The 22152-nt window shown below is 41.0% G+C and overlaps 1 protein-coding gene across 3 annotated transcripts in view; it reads left to right on the top strand.

Moving 5' to 3' along the window:
• TAF1B (TATA-box binding protein associated factor, RNA polymerase I subunit B) overlaps positions 1-19775 on the top strand; it is a 100605-nt gene extending 80830 nt beyond the window's left edge. For all 3 annotated transcript variants that reach the window (XM_053201257.1, XM_027077859.2, XM_015085310.3), the window contains 7 exons: positions 2345-2492; positions 4270-4447; positions 5009-5055; positions 7921-8011; positions 12578-12648; positions 13328-13550; positions 19335-19775. In XM_053201257.1, the coding sequence (XP_053057232.1) occupies positions 2345-2492; positions 4270-4447; positions 5009-5055; positions 7921-8011; positions 12578-12648; positions 13328-13550; positions 19335-19539 (963 nt within the window). In that variant the 3' untranslated portion in view covers positions 19540-19775. The remainder of the gene's footprint in view (positions 1-2344; positions 2493-4269; positions 4448-5008; positions 5056-7920; positions 8012-12577; positions 12649-13327; positions 13551-19334) is intronic.
• Positions 19776-22152: the final 2377 nt, after the last annotated feature.

Here is a 22152-nt window from a genome sequence, read left to right as displayed (position 1 = left end):
TTATATTTCATAACTTTTCTGTAATGAGCATGTATTATTTTTATAATCAAATTTAAGTGTTACTAGAATACCTCCATGGCATTATTTATAGTAGTGTAAAAATTAGAAACAACCTATGTGTGTAACAGTTGTAGAAGATTGGTAAACATTAAGTGGAAGGATACTGAAAACCGTCTAGCCGCCTTTTGATAAAAGCTTTTCAGTGTTAGTCAAAAAGGAAAAGTCTGTTTAAAAATAAATGAAAAACTTGAAAGTGAAGTCTGCCCTATGGAATGGAGATTAGGAGAATCTAGAATCAATTGTAAACTATAATATAAATCTGTAGATTTGCATTATTAATAATTAGTTTACCCTCTGTTCATAGGTGAAAGAACGGTAGCCTATTTGTCACCAGATATTTAGTTTGACCTACCAGCTTTTAGTGTGGACATTTGAAAATATATTAGATCTTCTTAGCTTCCCAGATTGCTTTTCATTAAGGACCTTACAGCCATGAACTTATCGTACATGATACTAGTCATGAATTTATCATACATCAAATTGGTTTTTTGAGATTATTTTTTTTCTAAGGGGAACATTCACTGCTCTGGTGTTTATTTTGTTTGCAGATAAAAATGCTTAATTATACATCCTGCCTGCATTATTTAAAAGGATTAGAATTGCCATAAATCTTGTCGGTAATGTTAAAATTGTCTTAACTTGAAAAGATACTTCAAATCTTGTGCAAAATGAAGCAACTGTTCTAAATGAAGTAATTTTATAAAGAAAAAAGACCAGTTCATCTCAAAGGTCAATGAGATTTGATTTCCTTTTTTCTCTTTTAAATTCACAGATTAGAATACAATGTACAATATTTCAGTGTACAAGTAGAATCACTCTATCTCAACATTTGAAAAAAACGGAAAAGGCAACATTGCTACAGGGAGCAACAGCATTACTCGCACCTCTGTAACTCCACCCTTGTGTTCACTCTAGTCGTTCCCCCCGCCCCCACTCCAGAGTGATCACTGTCCTGACTGCTCACTCCGTAGAAGCTTGGTGCCGAGTTGCTGGGTTCTGTACTTTATATGCATGGATCGTTCTCTACTGCACCTGGCTTCTTTCTTTTAACGTGATGTCTTGAAGATTCATCCATGTCGTTGCAGGCAGAGCGGTCATTTCCTTGCTGCAAAGTGCTCCTTTATGAGACTATATCAAAATTTACTTATCGTTAATGGTATTTGGGTAGTTTCCAGCTTAGGGCTTTTGAAAATAGCGTTATTAAGAATGTTCTGGCACGTGTCTTTATGTGGACATCATGTACATTTCTGTTGGGGATATGTAGCTAGGAGTGGAGTTGCTTCACCAAAGAATGTGCACATGTTCAACTTTAACACTGCCAACCAGGTTGCCAAAATGTTTGTCTTTAGGCCCTATTTTAACAGGGTCCTACCATATCAGAAATGTTAGTTTCTCTGAAATTCCATAAGCCTTAAAAAAAAAATCTTACTTGAGTTACTTGATAACTTTCTGTTTTTATACTGTGGTTATTTTCACACACCTTTCACACACCTTTCTGGGTTATAAACTCCTTGAAGGCATTGTTTTATTCATCTTTACCTTTCCCAAAGTACCTCGCATAGACTCTAGATTTAACATTTTTTATGTGAATGGATGAGTCAATGAGGCAAAATTATATGTAGTATTAATTTCAAAGATGTTTATAAATGGCAAAAATAAAAATAGCATACCATTTAAACTACGGGGGTGATCTGAAAGTGAACAGCATACATTTCTTAATAATAGCTCATAGATTTTCCTGAATTCTATAAGAGAATCTTACATGCAGTTATATGGGAGAAGTTGAGTTGTGCATTTTTACCTATTAGACTTAAGCCTTAGTATTACCGCCCACGCAGAAGCATGTGAACATAGTGAAACAGTAAGCTAAACTTGGTGGCCATGAATTTGAAGGTGAATGAGAGGGTATGGCGAGGAGATGTGGGAGGGAGATCGTGCAGCAGAGCAGACACGATGGCTCTGTAACTCCGGTTTGGGTCACAGCTTTGTCCCTTCCCCCAGGTTCTTCTGTGACTGGCAAGAAGTAAGGATTTCTCTCTGTCATGGGGAAGGCCAGTAGGAGTTTTATGAGCCAAATGGATTTTTAGTGGCCTTTTTATTTAGCGTTATTACTGTTTTAAACTGCTAAGAGGATAGTAAGGATTTATGGGTGTTTTCCTCTTAATGCTTTTCTCCACATTCCAAATTTTATTCAGTGAATACGTATTACTTTTAAAATCAGAAAATATTTTCTAAAAGTAATTTATGTTGCAAAAGTTGCTACCTTGATTATCTTTTATTTCAGTCTTGGCCTACCTATGAGGATATCTATAAAAAGATGATTGAAATTGCCAAATTCTTAGATTTGCCACGTTTTCCAGACATAACTGAAGACTGCTATCTTCATCCAAACATCTTGTGTATGAAATACTTGATGGAAGTCAATCTCCCTGGTAAGTGTGTGGGGTATGTGGCGAGGAAGCTGTTATCGAATTGTAGAATTATAATGAACAAAATACGGAATCCTCTCAAATCACTGACTATTAGAGCCACCTGACAGGGTCCATAGTAACATGAAGCTTAATTTCACAATCCTTTCTTAAAGTATTTCAGGCCACGTAACAAGGTTAAAAGGACATTGTTCAGAAATTAGAGTTCTGTTTTGATACGAGGGATATGCTTGGTTTTACAGTAAGTTTGCTGAGTGCGATTAAAGTAACATATGTGTTATTAATGACCTAGGTGCCCCCCTCCCGGAAAAAAAAAGACAGTGCTTTGTCATTTACGTGAAGCATGATTATTACACAATGAATTCTAATTTAAAAAACCCCAGAAGCTCACCTATGGTAATGTTTTTAGTGTTTGGTAACATGATGCTATTTCCAGTCCCTAAAACAAACGGAGATCAGTCTGGTAGGATCCCAGTGAACTCTCTGAGGCAATGAAACACAAATGTGGAGACAGCCCCGGTAGGCCTTGTTCACAATATACCGAGACACAGGGAGCTCGATGGAATCTGCCAATGGAATCCATTCCTGAATTTCTTGCTAAACTAGAAATGTGAGAAATTCAGGACTTATGTTCTTAAGAGAAAATACAAACATGGTGTGCCTATCCTATTGCTCGAGCAATATAAAAAATGTGATTGAATATAGTTTTTAAATGGGGAAGGAAAATGCATATGTTCATGAACAAAGCAATATTCAAAATTGTGTAGTGTAATTTTCACGGTAAAAATAAATATAAATATGTCATAACATAATATATGCACAAATGTTACACCAGGTAATAGAAGGAATACAGGGGCTTACCAAAATGTAACTGACACAGGTCGGCTCATGGCAAGCGTCTGGTTCATGGGCTTGCTGTTGGATAGAGAGGGAAATAAAGTCAAGAGGAAATGGCGACTGAATGCATGCATCAAATTGCAATTTAATTCATTACAATTTATGATGCTCTTATAAATAATAGCTGTTCTGCTTAAATTAGTTAAAGTAGAATGTTGCATATCTTATGTACTTAGCGAGTAAAGAAATTTGTTTAGTAACTTAGTGTTTTCAAAGTATGTTCACTTGTACTATCTTACTTAATCTCAGTTTATCCTCCCATAACCCATTTTACAAATGAGGAAGTGACTAATCCAGAGTCACAAAGGTAATGATCGGAAAGCCTAAATATATAGGCCCTAGCTAGGCCGTCTGGTTTCAAGTGCCACATTATTCAGCTTCGAATGATAGGTGAAGGCTAAACTGAACATATAATGTCTTTGGGAAAGCAGTACATCAAGTTCAATATGCATCGAACCTTCTAGCGTGCTAGCCAGGGTGTCAGCCAGCGAGTGAGTGTATACTCGTCGAGAAGCGCTTGGTCTTATAAGGGAGTTAGTTTCAAGTAAGTGACAAATTGCTGTAGAAACACAGACAAGAAACCTGTATGAAACGATAGAAAACTAGTGTGTGGCTGTGAGTTAGGTACCAGAATGTGTCCTATAAATAGTAGATGTCTTAGGAAGCCCAAATAGGAAAAGCTACGCCTTGCCAGGATCCTGCCATTAGTGTTTCTGTACAGATATCATTTTTGCGTTTCTTTTCTTCACAAAATGTGTGCCTCTGAGTTCTAGCATCGTACCGTGTCTTAAGATGATAAAACTCGTCTTACAGAGGTACAGTTTAGCGTGGTCTAGTTAGGCAAAGAATTTATTTCACATTTTGCTGTTTTGCTCTTCAACAGATGAAATGAATGATTTAACCTGCCAAGTGGTAAAAATGACTGGAGTAGGAGAAGTGGATTTTCTGACATTTGACCCCATAGCTAAAATGGCAAAAACTGTTAAATATGATGTACAAGCTGTCGCCGTTATTGTAGTAGTATTGAAACTGCTCTTTTTATTGGATGACAATTTAGAATGGTAAGTGTATATCGATTTTATGAGGAAAAAATCGTACTGTTTTTACCTAATTATCAGAGGTAAAGGATTCCATATATTATCTGCACAGAAAATAGAGCCTCTCAGTTGTGTGGAACACGGGCTAGTAGCAACAATTACTTCTTACAAGAATTTTGACTCAGCCAGTTGTCAGAGATTTAATTCTACCTTAGGAAGTTATTTGCCTTGCGTTTTCTTGCTGTTTTTAGGTAGATACACATGTTCTCATTGCTTCACTGATTCTGGAGTTTAAATCATCATACACAGATCCTAAAGAATCTTGTAGCACTTTATCTGTATGCCTGTAGGCTCCTGGCGCTGTGTGTCTTCAAAGATTATTTCGGAAAGTAAAGGAATCTTGAAGTGTCACCCCTCCCGGATGCCCGTAAACAATGGCAGGGTGTGTAGGGATTTGCTTCTCCATTAAAAGTCGGCATCGGTGCCAAGTACTGTTCTACACTTTTCTTTAAGAAGAATTCAAAATGCAACTGTCTTCGAAGAAGTGATTTCTCAATGAATTGACTTGCTTATTGGTGTTTCCAGGTCTTTGTCTAATACTGCTGAGAAATATAATGAAAACAACAAAGAAGGTACTTAACTTTTTATCATTCAACTTCAAAGTGATTGCAAGTGATGGATTAAAAGAAGCAATAGATGTAAGGAAGAAACTTTGAAAAATATACAAAGACACACATATACACACATGTATACAAATTGTACCTTACGCCAGAATTATTTCTTCATATAATTATCTAATTATACATCTAGGCTACTAAACTTCAGTGATTTCCTACTGTGTGTAAACACCAGCCAGCTTTTTCAGTCCCAGCTTCTCCTCACTAGACCGCGAAGATGCTGGCACTTCTGGGACTATGCCATCTGTTCTAACGCCTCAGCCTTTGCTCACACTGGTCCTTCTACCTGAAATGTGTTCCTTCCTACCCCCCTCCTCCCCCAACCCCTGGCAAAGCCACCTTTATTCTCCAAAATTCTACCTTCCCTTCACACCCGCTCGTGACCTCACCACTCCCCAAATCAGAACTTACCACTCCTGCCAAACCGCTCCCGAACAAACTTCTGTTGGAGGTTTCGCACAGTGAACTAGAGCTCGTGGACAAGGTATGTCTAGCCCTGGTAGATGGCCAGGACCTGTAAAGTGCTAAGAAAAGCTGGCAGAGAGTAAGGGCAACGTAAATGATAGAAAGATAGAGAGGTAGATTGTGAGCTCCCAGAGGGAGGGACCACGTCTTTCTTTCTTTCTTCTTTTTTTTTAAATGTATCTTTAGTGCCTAACACAGTGTCTGGCCTGGGAGCAATTCAGTGAAGTTTGGAAAATACATGAATTCTTAAATTCAATTCTAGTTTCTTAGTTCCCTCACTAGGATTTATGTTCATTGGTTTTTTTAAAAAAAAATTTCAGCTTTATTATTGGGTTATAATTGACATATAAGATTGTAAGATATTTAAAGCGTGTGGGGCGCCTGGGTGGCTCAGTCGGTTGAGCGTCCGACTTCAGCTCAGGTCACGATCTCGCGGTCTGTGAGTTCGAGCCCCGCGTCGGGCTCTGGGCTGATGGCTCAGAGCCTGGAGCCTGCTTCTGATTCTGTGTCTCCCTCTCTCTCTGCCCTTCCCCCGTTCATGCTGTGTCTCTGTCTCAAAAATAAATAAACGTTAAAAAAAAAATTTATAAAAAAAAAAAGATATTTAAAGCGTGTATCATGGTGATTTGATATTTGTTGGCACTGTGAACGGATTCTCTCATCTGGTTAAATAACACATGTATCACCTCACATTTTAATCCTCTGTGTGTGTGTGTGTGTGTGTGTGACAGAGAGAGAACATTTAAGTCCTATTCCCTTAACAGATTTCCATGATGCAATACAGTGTAATCAACTATACTCACCATGTTTTACATTAGATTTTCAGACCTTATTTATCTTAGAGCCAAAACTTTGTACCCTTTTACCAACCTCTCCCCATCTCCCACCCCCAGCCCCTGGAAACTACTTTTCTACTCTAAGAGTTTGACCTTTTTTTTCCCCTCCCAGTATTGCACATACATTGGTGTTAGGAGCTTGGATTTAACGGTAGAAATCAGTTTGTGAGTTCTTTCCAGAATATGTGCAGAATACTTCTTTCTGTACATTGCTTCATGTCAGTTTCAACACAGAGTGGAAGGTTGAACAAAATGTCTTCTAATGTCCCTTCTCAGGCTAAAGGGCCATGATAGACTGTGTAGACATTTAGAGTAAACAGAGGGCTCTGATATATCATCTGCCCTGTGATGCTCCAGATAAATCCCTGCTGTCAGCGGGGCGAGTGTCGCCGTCCCCACTCTCTCTGCCTCCCTGCTGTCCACCGTCCCCTGCCTCCCCACATTATTGATGAGGAACTTGAGGTTTAACGAAGTTGTGGCTTATTTAAGTTCACAGAACTTTGTGTTGCATGAATCACTATAGTTTTTCCCTGTCCTTGTAGCTATTTTGGTAATTCCTGCTCCTCTGTGGCAATATGGTCTATGATGCCATATTGAATTCAGTGATGATGATACTGGCCATTTGAAAAGATTCTTAGGTACACATTGAAGGAGACTGTCTTCGTAAGAAAATATATAAACAAATTCAGCCTTGGGGCACCTGGATGGCTCAGTCAGAAGAGCATGCAACTCTTGATCTCAAAGTCGTGAGTTCGAGCCCCATGTTGGGTGTTAGAGACACTAAAATAATCTTCCTTTCCTTCCTTCTGATTCCCTCACTCTACAATCCTCTTTTCTGATTTACCTTTAATGTTATTTTTTTTCCCTCTGAAATCATCCCATCCCCCCATGTGGATTGAGTAAAAGAGTGAGGAGTGAATTCTTATATTCGACTACATTCAATTCTGTTGTCTCTCTAACCTCAACATCTTGAGCACACACTCATCCCAGCTCTTCAGTACAATCCCCTTTCTTACTTCTCTCTAGATTCTCTGGATTTGGATTCAGATTGGGAAGAACAGGAATAGGAACTGATGAAACTGGAAGTCCGGAGTCAACTATTACAGTTCCATTTCTCACATTTATCAGTCATTTGTTCCTTAATTCAAAAGTATTCGCAGACATATCGGAGCCTCACCGTGTGCCAGACGCTATGCTGGGTGTTGGGTTGGGAAGAAGAGTCATGACTGTAGTGACAGCTAAAATATGTCCTCTCTTCTCAAGGAGATGATAGTCAAATGTAGGAGAAACAGGCATATACAGGTTTTAGTATAATCTAGTTAGGGCCACAATATAGGTAGGAACTTAGTGACGGATTGCTCAGAAATCATGTGGGAGTACAGAGACAGTGACTCCTTAATCCCCAAAATGTTGACTCCATAGTGTTTATTTGTGTCAATGAATGAAGACTCAAATGAACGAGGTATGTGGTTATAATGTGACTTATTTGGTTACTAATCATAGATTTCATTTCTTTCAGATAAGCCACGGTTTGATTTCAGAAAATGGTACCAAGTTATGAAGAAATCTATTGATGAGAAAAAACAAGAATGGGAGGAAGCCAGGGCAAAGTATGTTATCTCTTCTAGTTCTAGATTTACCTACTTGATTTCCAAGTCCGTTACCTTCTATTTGAAAGCTGAAGTTTCATTAGTTAGACTCATCAGCACTGTGACATTTTTTCTAGAAATACTAGCCCATATATCCTAATCAACTTTGTTTTTTGTGTTCCTATTAACTCGACTCCAGATTTTATTTGGATTTCACCAGTGTTTCCATTAATGTCCTATTTCTAACCTGGGATCCAATCCAGAGCACCACATGGTACTCAGTTATTAACTTTTTATAATTTGCATGAGTCTCGCCTCCATTTCTAATATTCCTCCTTCTTCCCCTTTCTCGAAGTTGAACATTTTTCATCTGCTTTCCGGTATCACAAAGACTACAAATATCAGTCTGACACAGGCAGTTGGAATATTCCCCCAAATAAAGATCCCCACAAAAAGCAAAACAGAAGAAAACTGAAAGAGAAGATATTTAATTCAGTCGGTCTCGCCATTTGACTTTGAGCCCTCGTTCTGATGTAGGTTCACTGCGATAGAGTGGGAAGAGCATAGCCGTAGAGACGGACAGTGCTGGGTTTGAATCCTGGTTGCATACAGACTAGTTGTGTGACCGTGGGCAAGTTACTTAATTTGTTAGCCTTGGTGCACTGAAATTTGGATCGCTTGTAAATTTTCGTAGACGTTATATTTTATATAACATAGAGTACATTTCTATTGATCTCTGGTTTGAAGAGTTTTATATCGATTCTTAGAACTTTGAGTCTTTACAAGACTTTGAAGAAAAAATTAATGTCTGTGTATTGTATGTAAATTTAGAATAAGCCTCATTTGATCAACTAATTTTGTATACTTTGAGAAAAATATGAGAATTCATTCAACTCCAGGTTCCTCATCAATGAAGTAGGGATAATAATGCCTGCTTTGTGCTCTAAGACCTAAATTTCACTTTTCACAGGTAGAATTTTTCATCTACATTTAAGAGAGCTTTTAAATAGAAAAACTGACTTGTGGAGCTGAATGAGGCCCTGTGGGGAGGAGGATCCTTGCCAGAAAGGGGAGAGGTGTAGCAGTTTCTCGAGATTCAGATTTGACACAGTGATGGAAGAGAAGAGGTGGGGCGGGAACTTCTTCTGACAGCCTGTGGGACCCAGGAAACTGGGTCCTTCCTCTTCCTTGTCAGAGAAGGAAGGTCTCCTCAGTCGTTGGGTCTCAGCAGGTAAAATACTAGCAGCAAGAACAGGAGTTGGTTCCGTTGTCTCAGGTTATGTTGGAGAACCAGACGTCAGGCCTTTTATGGTGCCAGCGGGCTGTCCTGACCGATCCTGAGAGGCTAGGTATTCAGGGGCCATGCCACTTGGCGTCTCGGTGGTAACTAGGCATTTATTAGCTCAAACCAGGCACCGACTCACACTTCAGACATAGCTATTAGAACCCCAACTGATATTTCAGCCTTCAATTGCACATCAAAGACTTGCTGACTTTTAGCTACTCTAGGGGAGAATTTACTGGCCAAAGAGAGGATGTCTGTTTTCAAAATGGCATCTTCAAAATGTCTGGGAGAACAGCACCCAGGGAAGAGACTGTCCAGGGGATCCGTTACCAAAATCCTTCTTCATAGGGTAGGTGCTTTGAGCTAAGTGAATCACTACTGACCAGCGCTTGGGCACACAGTCCCTGTGTGTGCAATCTGTTACCTGTCTGTTTCACCCTACCCCACCCCTATTGTTGACGTAAATTTGTAATTTTTTCTCCCGTTATTCTGAACATCATCTTCCATGTTGTCAGAGGAATGTTAAAGTGTCTCCTGTAGCTAAGTATAGGTCACTATGTATGAGACCATGAAAAACATTAATAAACAGTAGTTGAAAGCCTAATCACAGCTTAAGAGTTTGTCTTCATGACTTCCAGTTGTTACGGAAGATGCTGGGAAGAACATGGAGGAAAATTTAAAAGCATGTGCAGAAAATCTCTGCAGCCTTTTGGGTGAGGCACAATTCCATAGATATGATAACAGAAGTGTGATCTATAGAAGAAAGAAATTATAAGTTGGACTTCATCAGAAGAAAGAATATCTATCCTCAAAAGATACTGTTAAGAGAATGAGAAGCGATACAGTGGGAGAAAATATGTGCACATCACATACCTGATAAAAGATTTGTATCTAGAATAATATTAAGCATTCTCATACAGTAAGAAAACAGACAAAAAAACCCAATTTTTTAAATGGACAAAAGATTTGAATTTCACTAAATACTTCACTAAAGAAGATGTATGGGGCCCCTGGGTGGCTCAATCAGTTAAGCATCTGACTCTTCATTTTGGCTCAGGTCATGATCTTATGGTTTGTGAGTTCAAGCCCCGTGTTGGGCTCTGCACTGAGAACAAAGAGCCGGCTTGGGATTCTCTGTCTCCGTCTCTGCCCCTTCCCCCTATGCACACACACGGGGTCTCTCTCTCTCTCTCTCTCTCTCTCTCTCTCTCTCTCTCACTTTCAAAAATAAATAAATAAACATTAAAAAAAAGAAGCAGCAGCTGACCTTATTTTAAAAAAATGTTTAAAGATGTATGAAATGATGCTCAATATCATTAGTTAATAGGGAAATGCAAATTAAAACCACAACAAGATATCATTACACACTAGTTAGAATGGCCAAAAACAAAGCGACATGAACAAAAAAGACCATACCAAATGTGGGAATTCAAAATGGTTCAGCCATTTTGGAAGTTTGACCGTTTCTCATAATGTTAAACATACATTTAAACATTAATAACACTATGTAGTAATTTCACTCTTACATAGTTACCCAAGTGAAATGCTAACTTCACGTAAAAATCACCATTCGAATGTTTGTACGGGCTCCATTCACAATGGCCAAAAAGTGGCAACTACCCAAATGCCCTCCAGCAGGTGAATGGATAAACCAAGCGGAATATGTCTGTACAATGAGATACTGTTCGGCAGTGAAAGGAACAGACTTCGGATGCATCCATAATACGAATGACTGAAATGCATTATGCTGAATAAAAGTCCCCAAAGGTGACATGTGGTATGATTCCCTTTATATGGCATTCTGGGAAAGGCTAAATTCGAGAGATGGAAAAACATCAGTAGTAGCCTGAGATCAGGGACGTGGGAGCGTGGGGAGGGGTTGTCTGTGAAGAGGCACGGGAGACCTTGGGTTGACGGGCCTGCTCTGTATACTCACCATGGTCGTTATACTCACTGGTATACTCACAGTGGTCGTTACGCCACTGTGTGTGTGTGTCTGAGCCGGCCGACCTGTACGCTGAGCTGGGGGGGGAGGGGGTGTGTGTAAATTATACCTTAGGTTTTAATAGTTGGGAAATAGAATGGGAAGACTGGTGGGAAGCATATAGGATTCCTACAGAAAACATTAGGACTTTGTGACGTGCCTCTGTTTTTTGTAGCTTTTATAGTTTGGGGAAGAGGTAAGCAAAGTACAAATTTAAAGAAGGAGTGTGTAGACAGTTAAAATGTCATTTTACATCGCTTTTCCCATTTTCTAGGCGTATGACCCCAAGGAAATAATGCCTTCTAGATTATAGCACAATTGCTACCTGTAGAGGCATTTATTATAAATGCATAAGAAAATCTATCTAGATTAGGTATCACAAGGAATTTTTTTCTTAATTTTTTAATGTTTATTTATTTTAGGTGGGGAGAGGGGCAGAGAGAGAGGGAGACACAGCATCCGAAGCAGGCTCCAGGCTCTGAGCTATCAGCACAGAGCCCGATGCAGGGCTCGAACTCACGAACCGTGAGATCGTGACCTGAGCCAAAGTCAGACGCTCAACCTACTGAGCCACCCAGGCACCCCCACAAGGAATTTTTAATAGCGGGTTTACCCACTGATTGGGATTAAAGCATTTAGGGAACGTCTTTATAATCCCCCCCCCCCCCCCCCGAGTACATTGTTAACGCTTATTATTTAAGAAAATAAATAACAAAAAAGATATTTGAAAGAATCACAAACTTGTTTCCCATAAGTTTCAATGACAAGCTCTCGGATATATTTTAAATGTGTGGTTCACTAAAATTTAGTTCGTACATAATTTTCAGGAAAACTGTCACTTATCAGCATCGATTGTATCACTACATCAGAAGCTTGGTGCTGACTGTTCACCTCGTATGAGTTACCAGAATCAGGACACCTCTGATTTAATCCTCAGCAAAAGGGCAGTTGGCCAAGGCACAAAGAACAGTGGTTTCTTAGGTGGTTTCACTTTATGAGAACAGACAGCAAGAGAATTTTATGGTGAAGGAAACCATTTCTACATTTTTATATAATTCATAGCTTCTTCTGGACCTTATGACACCTGGGAGAGTTTGGGGATGAGCACGTCATTCTGTTGGCTTGCTGTCACCTTCAGCGCTCCTCACTTACATCTATGACATAAGTGCTACAGACCCATGTCAGTAGGTCATTCCAAGGCAGAGGTACGACACTTAACAGCAGGAATTTCAGAGAGTGCTTCAGAGAAACTTTTCTGAACTGTGTTTAGGTCCATTTCTTCTCCATCGTACTCCGCATGTTTTTCTGTATTGTGCAGGTATCTGTGGAAAAGCGAAAAGCCACTCTACCACTCATCCATTGACAGAGCAGTGGCATTTAAAAGAAGAGGTGAGTTGTGGTTTCTGTTAATGCCCCGTAGCATCACCATGTAGAAAAGCTAAATATCTTGACTTGAAAAGGGCGTGCCTAGGGGTGCCTGGCTGGCTCAGTCAGAAGAGCGTGCTACTCTTGATATGGGGGTCGTGAGTTTGAGCCCCACTTTGGGTGTAGAGATTGCGTTAAATAAATAAAAATAGTTAAAAAAAACCAAAAAAAGTGAGTGCCGAAGGAACTTTTTTTACTTCTTCAACAAACGTTTCAATGCACATCCAAAGAAACATCGTCATCTGCAAGAAATCTCCATGGGAATCTATTTCAGGAATGTTGCATTTTTTAAAACAGAACTTAAGTTCCCACCAAAATCTGAAATCCTATCTTTCTATGACACTCAGAACTCTTTGGTTTGGACAATTGCCTTTAGGTTGTCTTGTTAATTTCCACCCCCCCCCCAATTGTGGTAAAAATACATAATATAAAATTTACCATTTTAATCTTTTTTAAGGAGTTCCCCAGTGTCCCTCATCCAGTCTCAGTTTCCCTTATTGTTTTCGCCTTTCATTATCTTGGTGCGTTTATCAAAACTCAGAAACCAACGTTAGTACGTTGCTAACAAGTAAACTACAGGCAGTGTCTGTGATTTAACATTAGTTTTCATTTTATTCCTTTCCTTTTTTCCTCCCATTTCCAGAAATGGTGGTGGATCTACAAAAACAATTTAGCACATTGGTTGATTCAACACCAACTGTTGGAAGAAAAAAGCCTTCGAGTTTTCAGTTCAACTGGGCTGAAGGAGACGCGGCCAGAACCTGTTTCCACGGACACAGCCTCCAGGGGATCCTGCAGAACAAAGGCCAGTCACTGACAACCAAGAACTCACTCTACTGGCTAAGTACACAGAAATTCTGTAGAAGGTATGTGATGCTTTTAAAAAAAATCAAAGGATAAAAAAAAAAAATGAAATCCCTCATTTGGCATGAAGCAGTATTCTTTTCTAATTCAAAAAGTCACCTAAAATTAGAGCTGTCGTGAGGACCAGATAGGTCATTTGTTGGAATTAGGAAGATGTTGGGCGGGGCACCCGGGTGGCTCAGTTGGTTAACCTTCCGATGTCAGCTCAGGTCATGATCTCACGGTCCGTGGGTTCGAGCCCCGCATCGGGCTCTCTGCTGACAGCTCAGAGCCTGGAACCTGCTTGGGATTCTGTGTCTCCCCCTCTCTCTGCCCCTCCCCTGCTCATGCTCTGTTTCTCTCCATCTCTGAAAAATGAATAAACGTTAAAAAAATTAAAAAAAAGAAGAAGAAGAAGAAGATGTTGGGCTTAGAATCAAGAAAATTGGAATTAATGCATTGAGTCCCGTTTAAGAGTTTTAGGGATGGAGGTGTTAATTCACTTTACTGCGATAATCCTTTCACGACATGTCCGTCGCATGCTTTGAACTTAACATACGTCGTGTCGATACTATCTCAACAAAGCTGAAAAGAGTTTTAGGATATAAAGACTTTTTTCGTTGTGACTTTGTATTTTTACACCAAGCTCATCCGATACTAATCTCAGTCTTGATGCATAGAAACCGTCTGTCCGGCAGTCTCCCCGTAAAGAGGATGTGCCAGTGCAGCCGGCTGTCCGTCCCCCGGCTCCGCTCTGCCCACAGCGAGCAGGTCACTTCCCGCTCTACGGCTCTGTGGCCCCAGTTGCAAAACCAGCGTTTGCGCGAGTGAGGGAGGGGCTCATGTCCTTCTGTTTTTCCCATGGCGCAAACAGCGTGTGATGCCGATCTTTGCCCGCTTCTCGAAACCTCCAGGGGCTCCCCTCTCACTCACAGGAAAGTCCGAAGACCCTCCAGAGCTCTCTGACCTTCCCTGCTTCCCTCCTTTTCTCCGTGTTCACTGCCTTTGCTCACGCCGGCCTCCTGGCCGTGGCTCAAGCTGGCCAAGCACCCTCCCCACGCCGGCCTTTGCACCTGTTGAGCCCCCAGCCCGGAGTGGTCTTCCTCCCTGTGTCCTCAAGGGTTCACTTCTGTCAGGTGTTTGCTCCAGTTTATCTTCACCATCCTGTCTAAACTAGCACCAGCTACCCCCCCCCACACACACACATACACACACACACACACACACACACACACACACACCTCATCACCCCCTGTTCCCCTTGCCTATTTTTTCTTTCTTATAGCTTCTGTCACTATTGACTAGATTGTTATTATATTTGCTTACTTGCCTGCCTTCTTACACTGGAATAGACTGTAAGGTCCTTGAGTGCAGGGACTCTGTCTTAATGAATTAGTGAAAACTCCCAGAGGCTAAAACGGGGCCTGGGTGCTCGCCAATTACTCGTTGAATGAATGAATGGAAAATAGAGATGAGAATTAAATGAGATGTTTGGTGTCTGGCATCTAGTAAATCTCAGTAAATGAAAACTATGATCATTGTTTTCAGTAAACCTAATTTTCTGTTAAAGAGTTTCTCTTCCTAAGTTGAGTAGCAATCAAAGGTAAGTAAGCTGTAGAAAATCCAAAAGTAAATAACAAAATGAAGTCATCTGCATTAAAATTTACTACTTAAGAAAGGCTGAGCAGAGTCTAGAATGACTGGGGTGCCGCCGTCTTAGCAGCAACGGGGAAATGCTGGAATCCCGACCCCCGGGTCAGCTCCGTGTCTGAGGTGATACATTCCTTTGTAGTGGTCAGAGCAATGACTCTTTCAGGTTTTCAGATTGCATCAAAAGGAAGAGAAAAGGTCGTAGTCCCGGACAGTGGGGAGCCCCCGCGTGAGACCAGCACGTTAGGAAGTGGTGATCTGGTGCCCTTCTGTCTCGTCCACCTGCAGGGTCAGTCCTGAGTGAGGGAGGGAGGCGCTCATTGTACCTTTATGCTTTTCCCGTGGTGCAGTCATTGTATTTCTAGACGTTCTTCACAGATGTCATACGGTGATAGAAGACAGTTACAAAGAGACCTTGGTATAGTCAGAGTTGAAACAGCGGAGATTTTTTTCTCTCTGTGTCAACTGTTAAGGCTAAAAATTATGACCTATAGACGAAGCATCAGTGATACCGTGACTTTATGCACCAAAATTCTGTCAACCTTGCCTATTTCGACCATAGCCTAGAACCAGAGGGTAAGCAAAAAAGGCTTCAGCGAACCAATAAAAATGCCCCAGGGTCCAGGACTAGAGCTGATGCACTTTTCTCAGGAAGCCCCTCGGCCCCTCGCTCACAGCCTGCTTACTGTGCCTTCGGGTGTATTTCTGTCAGGCCGAGTTGTCTGATTTCCAAACTCCGCATCATCAAAAGAAACAAAGTAGGAGGGACACCGAAAAGGGCTGTGCTGATAATCATCTTGACAGCAAACGTTAAGTGACACCCACCCGGTAAACGGTAGAGGAGCCGGCATCAGAAGCAGAAGCAGACAGAAGAATTCAAATTACAGCGGTCTGAAGTTCATTCATGACACACAGTCCAGTCCCTCCACGCCACAAGATAAGCCTGATGGGGTCTCCGCTTGAACACAGAGCAAGACCCACATGCCGTGTGCATTCTCTTTGGGTTTGTTTTTCTTAGCTGTATTTTCTAGTATTTTTACAGTAAAAATGGACAGCCGGTAACAATATAATTGTAAAGGCTAAAACACATTATATTGAATGTGCTCTGTTTAAGATAACCGAGTCACGAATCATTCAGTTTTAAAAGGTGTCCGTACAAAATGGTTAAAATGAAGTGTTCTGATGCTGAGGAGAGCAGATCTTCAGCTGTGTAGAGAATTTTGTCACACGGAAGCCTCACGTCTGTAAAATCTTGTGCGAACTCTCAGGCCTGGAGGACTAGGCAAGGAGGACAAGAGCACCTCTCGACAAGAGGCCGTTTATCCTTCTTACCTGAGGCGGAGCCAGCCGTCTTCATGAATCAAAATGCCCTTCATACTCCTCAGTTGCCACAAGTGCCCGTCTGTAAGTAGGCCAGTCGCTGGCAGTTAGCTCGGTCTGAAGGCCTGTTGGAGGCACTGGCTAATCAGGTGCCTGCCCTTGACCTCCCTGAGACGAGCCGGTGGTTCCTCTCCCCTTCCGCAGGAAGAGGAACAGCCATGGTATTTCAAGTTGCCACCCATGGGAAATGGAGAGGCTTTGGATGTACACACACACACACACACACACACACACACACACACTTTTTTTTTTTTTTTTTTGCTCCCACAAAAATCTTATTTGAATTAAAAATTTTTTATTTTAGAGGCATCCGGTTAGGGTTTCAGTTAAGCATCCAACTTTGACTCTCGTCATGACTTCACAGTTCATGAGTTCAAGCCCCATATCAGGTTCTGTGCTGACAGCTCGGAGCCTGGACCCTGCTTCGGATTCTGTGTCTCCCTCTCTCTCTGCCCCTCTCCCCTTCACGCTGTGTCTGTCTGCCTGCCTGTCTGTCTCTCTCTCAAAAATAAGTAAATATTTTAAAAACTTTTTAAAATAAATAAAAATTTTAATTTTAACTAGTATTTTAAACTATAGTAAAAAAAAAAAAAAGTACTCAAATATGTCACATGCCAAATTTGAACCTATTTCAGACCACCAAAACATTAACTCGTGTTAGCAGGTTTATTTTTGTACGTATACAGACTTGCGAAACTATTCTTTTTGCAGACATTTGAACTTCTTTCAAGGAAGCTGTCATGAGGAAGTTCAAATGTACCTTTACACTGACTGCCCCCTCTTTTAAATGTAAACCTATACTTCATCCCTTCACATAAAATTGTTTGTGTAAGCATATTCTTATAGCATTCTTATGGTTGCCACACTCATTTATTTTCCGTGTCAGAGATCAAGGAACATCAGTTGGCCCATGTTCTTCTCACAGCAGAATACTTGGCAATAACAAACTGTTGTATGTTGTATTCAGTTTGACGGCTTATAACTCTAGGATAGTTTTCTGAGTTTGTGATAAAGAATATAATCCTTAGAAGGTATTCCTAGGGATTCAGCTTAAAAATAAAAGCCCTTATGGGAGCAAATAATTTGTATGCCTTTTGTTATCTTTCTGGTATAGAGGTAGAGCCTGGCAAGGTAACAACCCTTTTTGTTGTAACTGTTTGTCTGAAAGAATCTCTCTCACAATAGCTGAAATTTGAAAGAAAAGAGGGCACCACTTTGTGAGAATTCATGTAAATGGCTTATATTTGATTTCTGTTAAACCAATCAATGAATAGTTGAGGCTTTTAAATTTCCTCTTAGTGAATATGGTAGGAGGTTGGCTTTGTTGTGTATCATCATTCGAGTAGTCTTAAGACTTTAAGTGAAAACAAAAATCAATTTTAAAGGAGTATAGTGGAAGTGAGCATTTTTGAGCCCCTGCTAGGTGCCAACCATAGGGTTAAGTGCTTAATATATGTTCTCATTCAATGCTTTTGTCTACTCTCGGCGGCAGGCACTGTTATTTTTTCCTATTTTACAGGTCAGAGAACCGAGTATAGTTGTCCGTAGTCACAACTGATGGGGGCAGAGTTTTGTGGGGCAAACATTAACTTTCTTTCAGGAACCGAGGATCATATATGTTAGATAAATCCTAAAAGCGCATATCCTGTGTATGTTGTTTACTTGTTTTTTAAGCTTCTTATTATGGAAAATGTCAAGTATATTAAAAAATAGAGAGACTAGTTTAATGAACCCTCCTCCCTGTACCTGTCATTCGGCTTTAACTGCCGTTAGCATGACTGGACTTGCTTCACCCACGCCGACTCCCTCCTCACCCCCACCCCCAGATTATCTGGAAGCATATCTCAAATGTCATAATATTTTTAAAAACAAAACCATAATAGCATTAATCAGACAGTTAAAAACTGATAGTAAGTCTGCAATACTATCAAACATGCAGCCAATGTTTAGATTTTTCCAATTGCTACGAAATTTTTAATAGAATTCAATCCAAATAAGGCCTATACACTGCAAGTAGCTAAGGTGTTCCTTGAGTGTTTTCGTTTGTAAATTCCCCTTGTATGTCTTTTTTTTTTTTTTTTTACCCCTTGCAGGGAAAAATTACTTGTTGAAGAACCCAGGCGTTTTGTTCTGTATAATTTCCCATAGCCTGCATTTTGCTGATCACAGCCCCTGAGACTAGTTCGTCTGTGCCCTGGATTGCCTACACCTTGGTATAGTTAGAGATGGAGCGTTAGAGTGAGTTAGGGGTCCGTAATTAGAGATTTGGTGGTAGTTGGAGATTTGCTCAGATTCAGGTTCTACTACTTTTTAAGATCAGCGAAATTGCTTTGTGAACTCTTGTTTCTGTAATAGGCACAAGATTGCGGGCTCCGTTATCAAGGCTGGTGTCTTATTTTGGGTGGGGATCGGGGATTATTTGTTTTCTTTTATTTTAAAAAATATGCCCAGAATCCCTTCCTGTGTGCCGTTGTTTGCCTCGAGTGGGATAAGGAGAGCAGCCCACCTGGGACGGAAGGACGTCTGGGCGAGGAATTGTGAGGCCTGGCTCTGGGGCGTCCGGCACCCTGGCCTGGTAGCTATGGGCGGTGCTGACCTCTTGTCCTCTCAAGTTAAGGAGATTTGCCGGTGTTCCAAGCTTCCTCCCAACTCAGAGTACTGTTTTAAGCTGATCCGCATATATTTGCTAGGTTGGTTAGTGGATGTGTCAGGGACAGGTGCATACGTTTCCAAATGGCCATTTGAAGATAACTTCTTCCTTTTTCTTCCCTTTCTAGCTATTGTAAACATGTGACGACCTATGAAGAATCAAATTTTTCTCTGAGTTATCAGTTTATAATAAACCTCTTCGCCTTCCTGCTAAGAATAAAGACCTCTTTTCTCCATGAAGAAGTGAGCTTAATTGAAAAGAGACTTTTCAAAACAAAATACAGCAAAACGAAAAAGAAATCTTCAAGATCCAGGAAAGGGAGAAAATACTGAGAAAAATGAAATCGAAACTCTCTTGGGAAAATATCTCAATAGTGACAATGATGTCAAATTATAATATTCCAGAGAATCGTGGAAAGTAGAATTTTATTACATATACATGCTTACATAGACACACATCTGTAGCAAATGTGCTTATAAAAACACGTATTGGAAAACAAGTGAACTCTTGTATTATTTTTTAAATTATGAATGTTTCTTGACAAAATTAAAATAAGTTTTATAAATAATACCTGGAAATTTGTATTCATTGTATGTTAAAGCTAAATTTGCTTTCCGAACTAGATGGCTTCCTTATTCTTTATGGCCCAGAGGAAATCCCGGATGGATCAAAGATCTAAACGTCATAACCTTTACATCCATATATACGTTACAGTGTTAGAAGTAAACGAGTAGAGCTGTCTGGATGATCTTGGAGTGCAGAAGGACTTTCTGAACGTGCCCCAAAAGCAGAAGCCAAAAGGGAAAGACTACAAAGCCACAGGCAAATGGCACGTTAGGAAAATATATTTGCAGCACATGACGGACACAGGACTAATTTCTTTAATGTATCAATAGCTCTTGCAAAGCAACAGAAAAAAGACAAACTGAGCAAGAGGTATGAAAAGATAGCTTTCTGGAAAAAAGAAATACAAAGGCCAAGCCAAAAAATGATAGGATACTCCACCTCGGTCATATTAAAGAAATACAAATTAAAATAGATACTATTTCCCACATGTTAGATTTGCCAAAGATTTGTACAGGTTTCGACAATCTGGTGAGGATATTGGAAAGTCAGGCATTCTTGTTCACAGGTTATTCATGCAATGCTGAGCAACTTCTGTGTTCCGGGCATATTCCAGGCACTGGAGATAACAGCATTAAACAAGGTCCCTGCCTTGAAGGATCTTCTACCCTAATTGGGTGGGGGCAGGTAGTACCAAATATATAATAGTTGGGCTAAGGAAATACAATGAAGAAAAAGCAAGGCAAGGGTGATAAGGGTGGGCCTTTTTATCGAAGGAGATTGAGGAAGGCCCCTGGGAGGTGACCTTGAGCAGAGATCAACTGCTGTGAAGTACAACCAATGGCCTAAGCCATGGAGCTTGATAACCTTCCGGGGGAAGGTTATTCCAGGCAGAGGAAACGTGCAAAGGCTCTGAGGCAGGGGTATGCTTGATGGATTCAAGGAGTACCATGTGGTCCGGGGCAGCTGGAATGTTACGGTTGAAAGGGAGATTAATAGCACACGAAATGGAAGAATTTGCATTCAAGGCCCCGGTAAGGGCTTTGGGTTTTATCCCAAAGGTGTCATAGGAAGCCATTAGAAAATTTTGAGCAAAAGAATGATGTGATCAAGCCTGTGTCCTAGAAGGCCCGCTTTGCCCTGTGGTGAATACACGGTGCAGAGGTAGAGGCCTCATTAGAGCCTACTGTCCTGGTTCCTGGGCCCTTTAATTTCCTGCTGTTCCCCCTGTGTGTGAGGGAAGTTGACCGCTGGGTTAGAAGGTTGTGGGACTAGCCAAACACACTGTACCTGACATTGAATAGATGAGGTTGACAGCAGTTTATGGATCGTAGGTACTTACCACCCGGGAGAGGACGCAGCACACAACATAGGGCCAAGGCGGAGGGGGGGGCGGGCACACTTGGGAACGGGGAACAACCAGGGAGCGTGGGAGGCAGGTTCTGCAGTATCAGGGGGAAGGAGTGACCCCTGGTTCCTGCCTGAGGGTGTCATTGGCTTATTTGAATAATCCGATGGGCAGCGGGGAGCTCAAAACCTGGTACTCAGCAGCCCCTTGGTCTTCTTCATGAGGTGTGTTTGATTAGGGGACCCGATCCACGGAGCAGAGTGGGGAGGGGAAGTTGCCGTTAGGCCACTTGGGGCCCTCCCAGTTTCACCAGATGTCAGGACGCCACATGGTATTGGGCCTTAATTTTAGGCTGCATACCACAGGGGAACTCAGAAGAGGGGGGATCGGGAAATCTGTTTGGGGCACGTCGAGTTTGAGATGCTGATCAGACACTGGAGGCATGTCAAAGGACGAAGCTGGGGGGCGGTCTGTCGTTCAGAGGTCTGGGGTCATGGCAATGTAGGAAAACACCAGAATATAAGTAATATTTAAAAATTGCGGGGCCAGATGGGATCTCCTAGAGGGTTTGTATAGATAGAGCTCTCCATGCATGCTGTTTGCAGTTCAGCAAGTTCCCGTCTACTCCTAGATTGCAGAATTTGTTTTTTTTTTTAATCGGGAATTAATGTTGGTCGTTTTTTTTTTGTTTTTTTTTTTTTCAGATGCTTTTCCTGCAACTTCGAGATAATGGTACATTTTCTCTCTCTCTTTTTTTTAATTCTTGTTTTATTTTTTGTCTACTTGATTCTTTTTTTTTTTTTTTTTTTTTAGGTTTATATATTTTGGGGGAGGGGTAGAGAAAGAGAGGGAGAGAGAGAATCCCAAGCAGGCTCTGTGCTATAAGCACGGAGCCTGACACGGGGCTTGAACCCATGAACCGTGAGATCATGACCCGAGCCAAAGTCAGATGCTTAACTGACTGAGCCGCCCAGGCGTCCCCATTTTCTCTTAGCCAGTTAATGTGGTTTCACATTTGAAGTTCAACTGAGTT

Source organism: Acinonyx jubatus, chromosome A3 (assembly GCF_027475565.1).
Source record: "Acinonyx jubatus isolate Ajub_Pintada_27869175 chromosome A3, VMU_Ajub_asm_v1.0, whole genome shotgun sequence".
NCBI classification, from domain to species: Eukaryota; Metazoa; Chordata; class Mammalia; order Carnivora; family Felidae; genus Acinonyx; species Acinonyx jubatus.
Note: the sequence above shows the minus strand (reverse complement) of the source record. Positions and strands in the feature narration are given on the sequence as shown.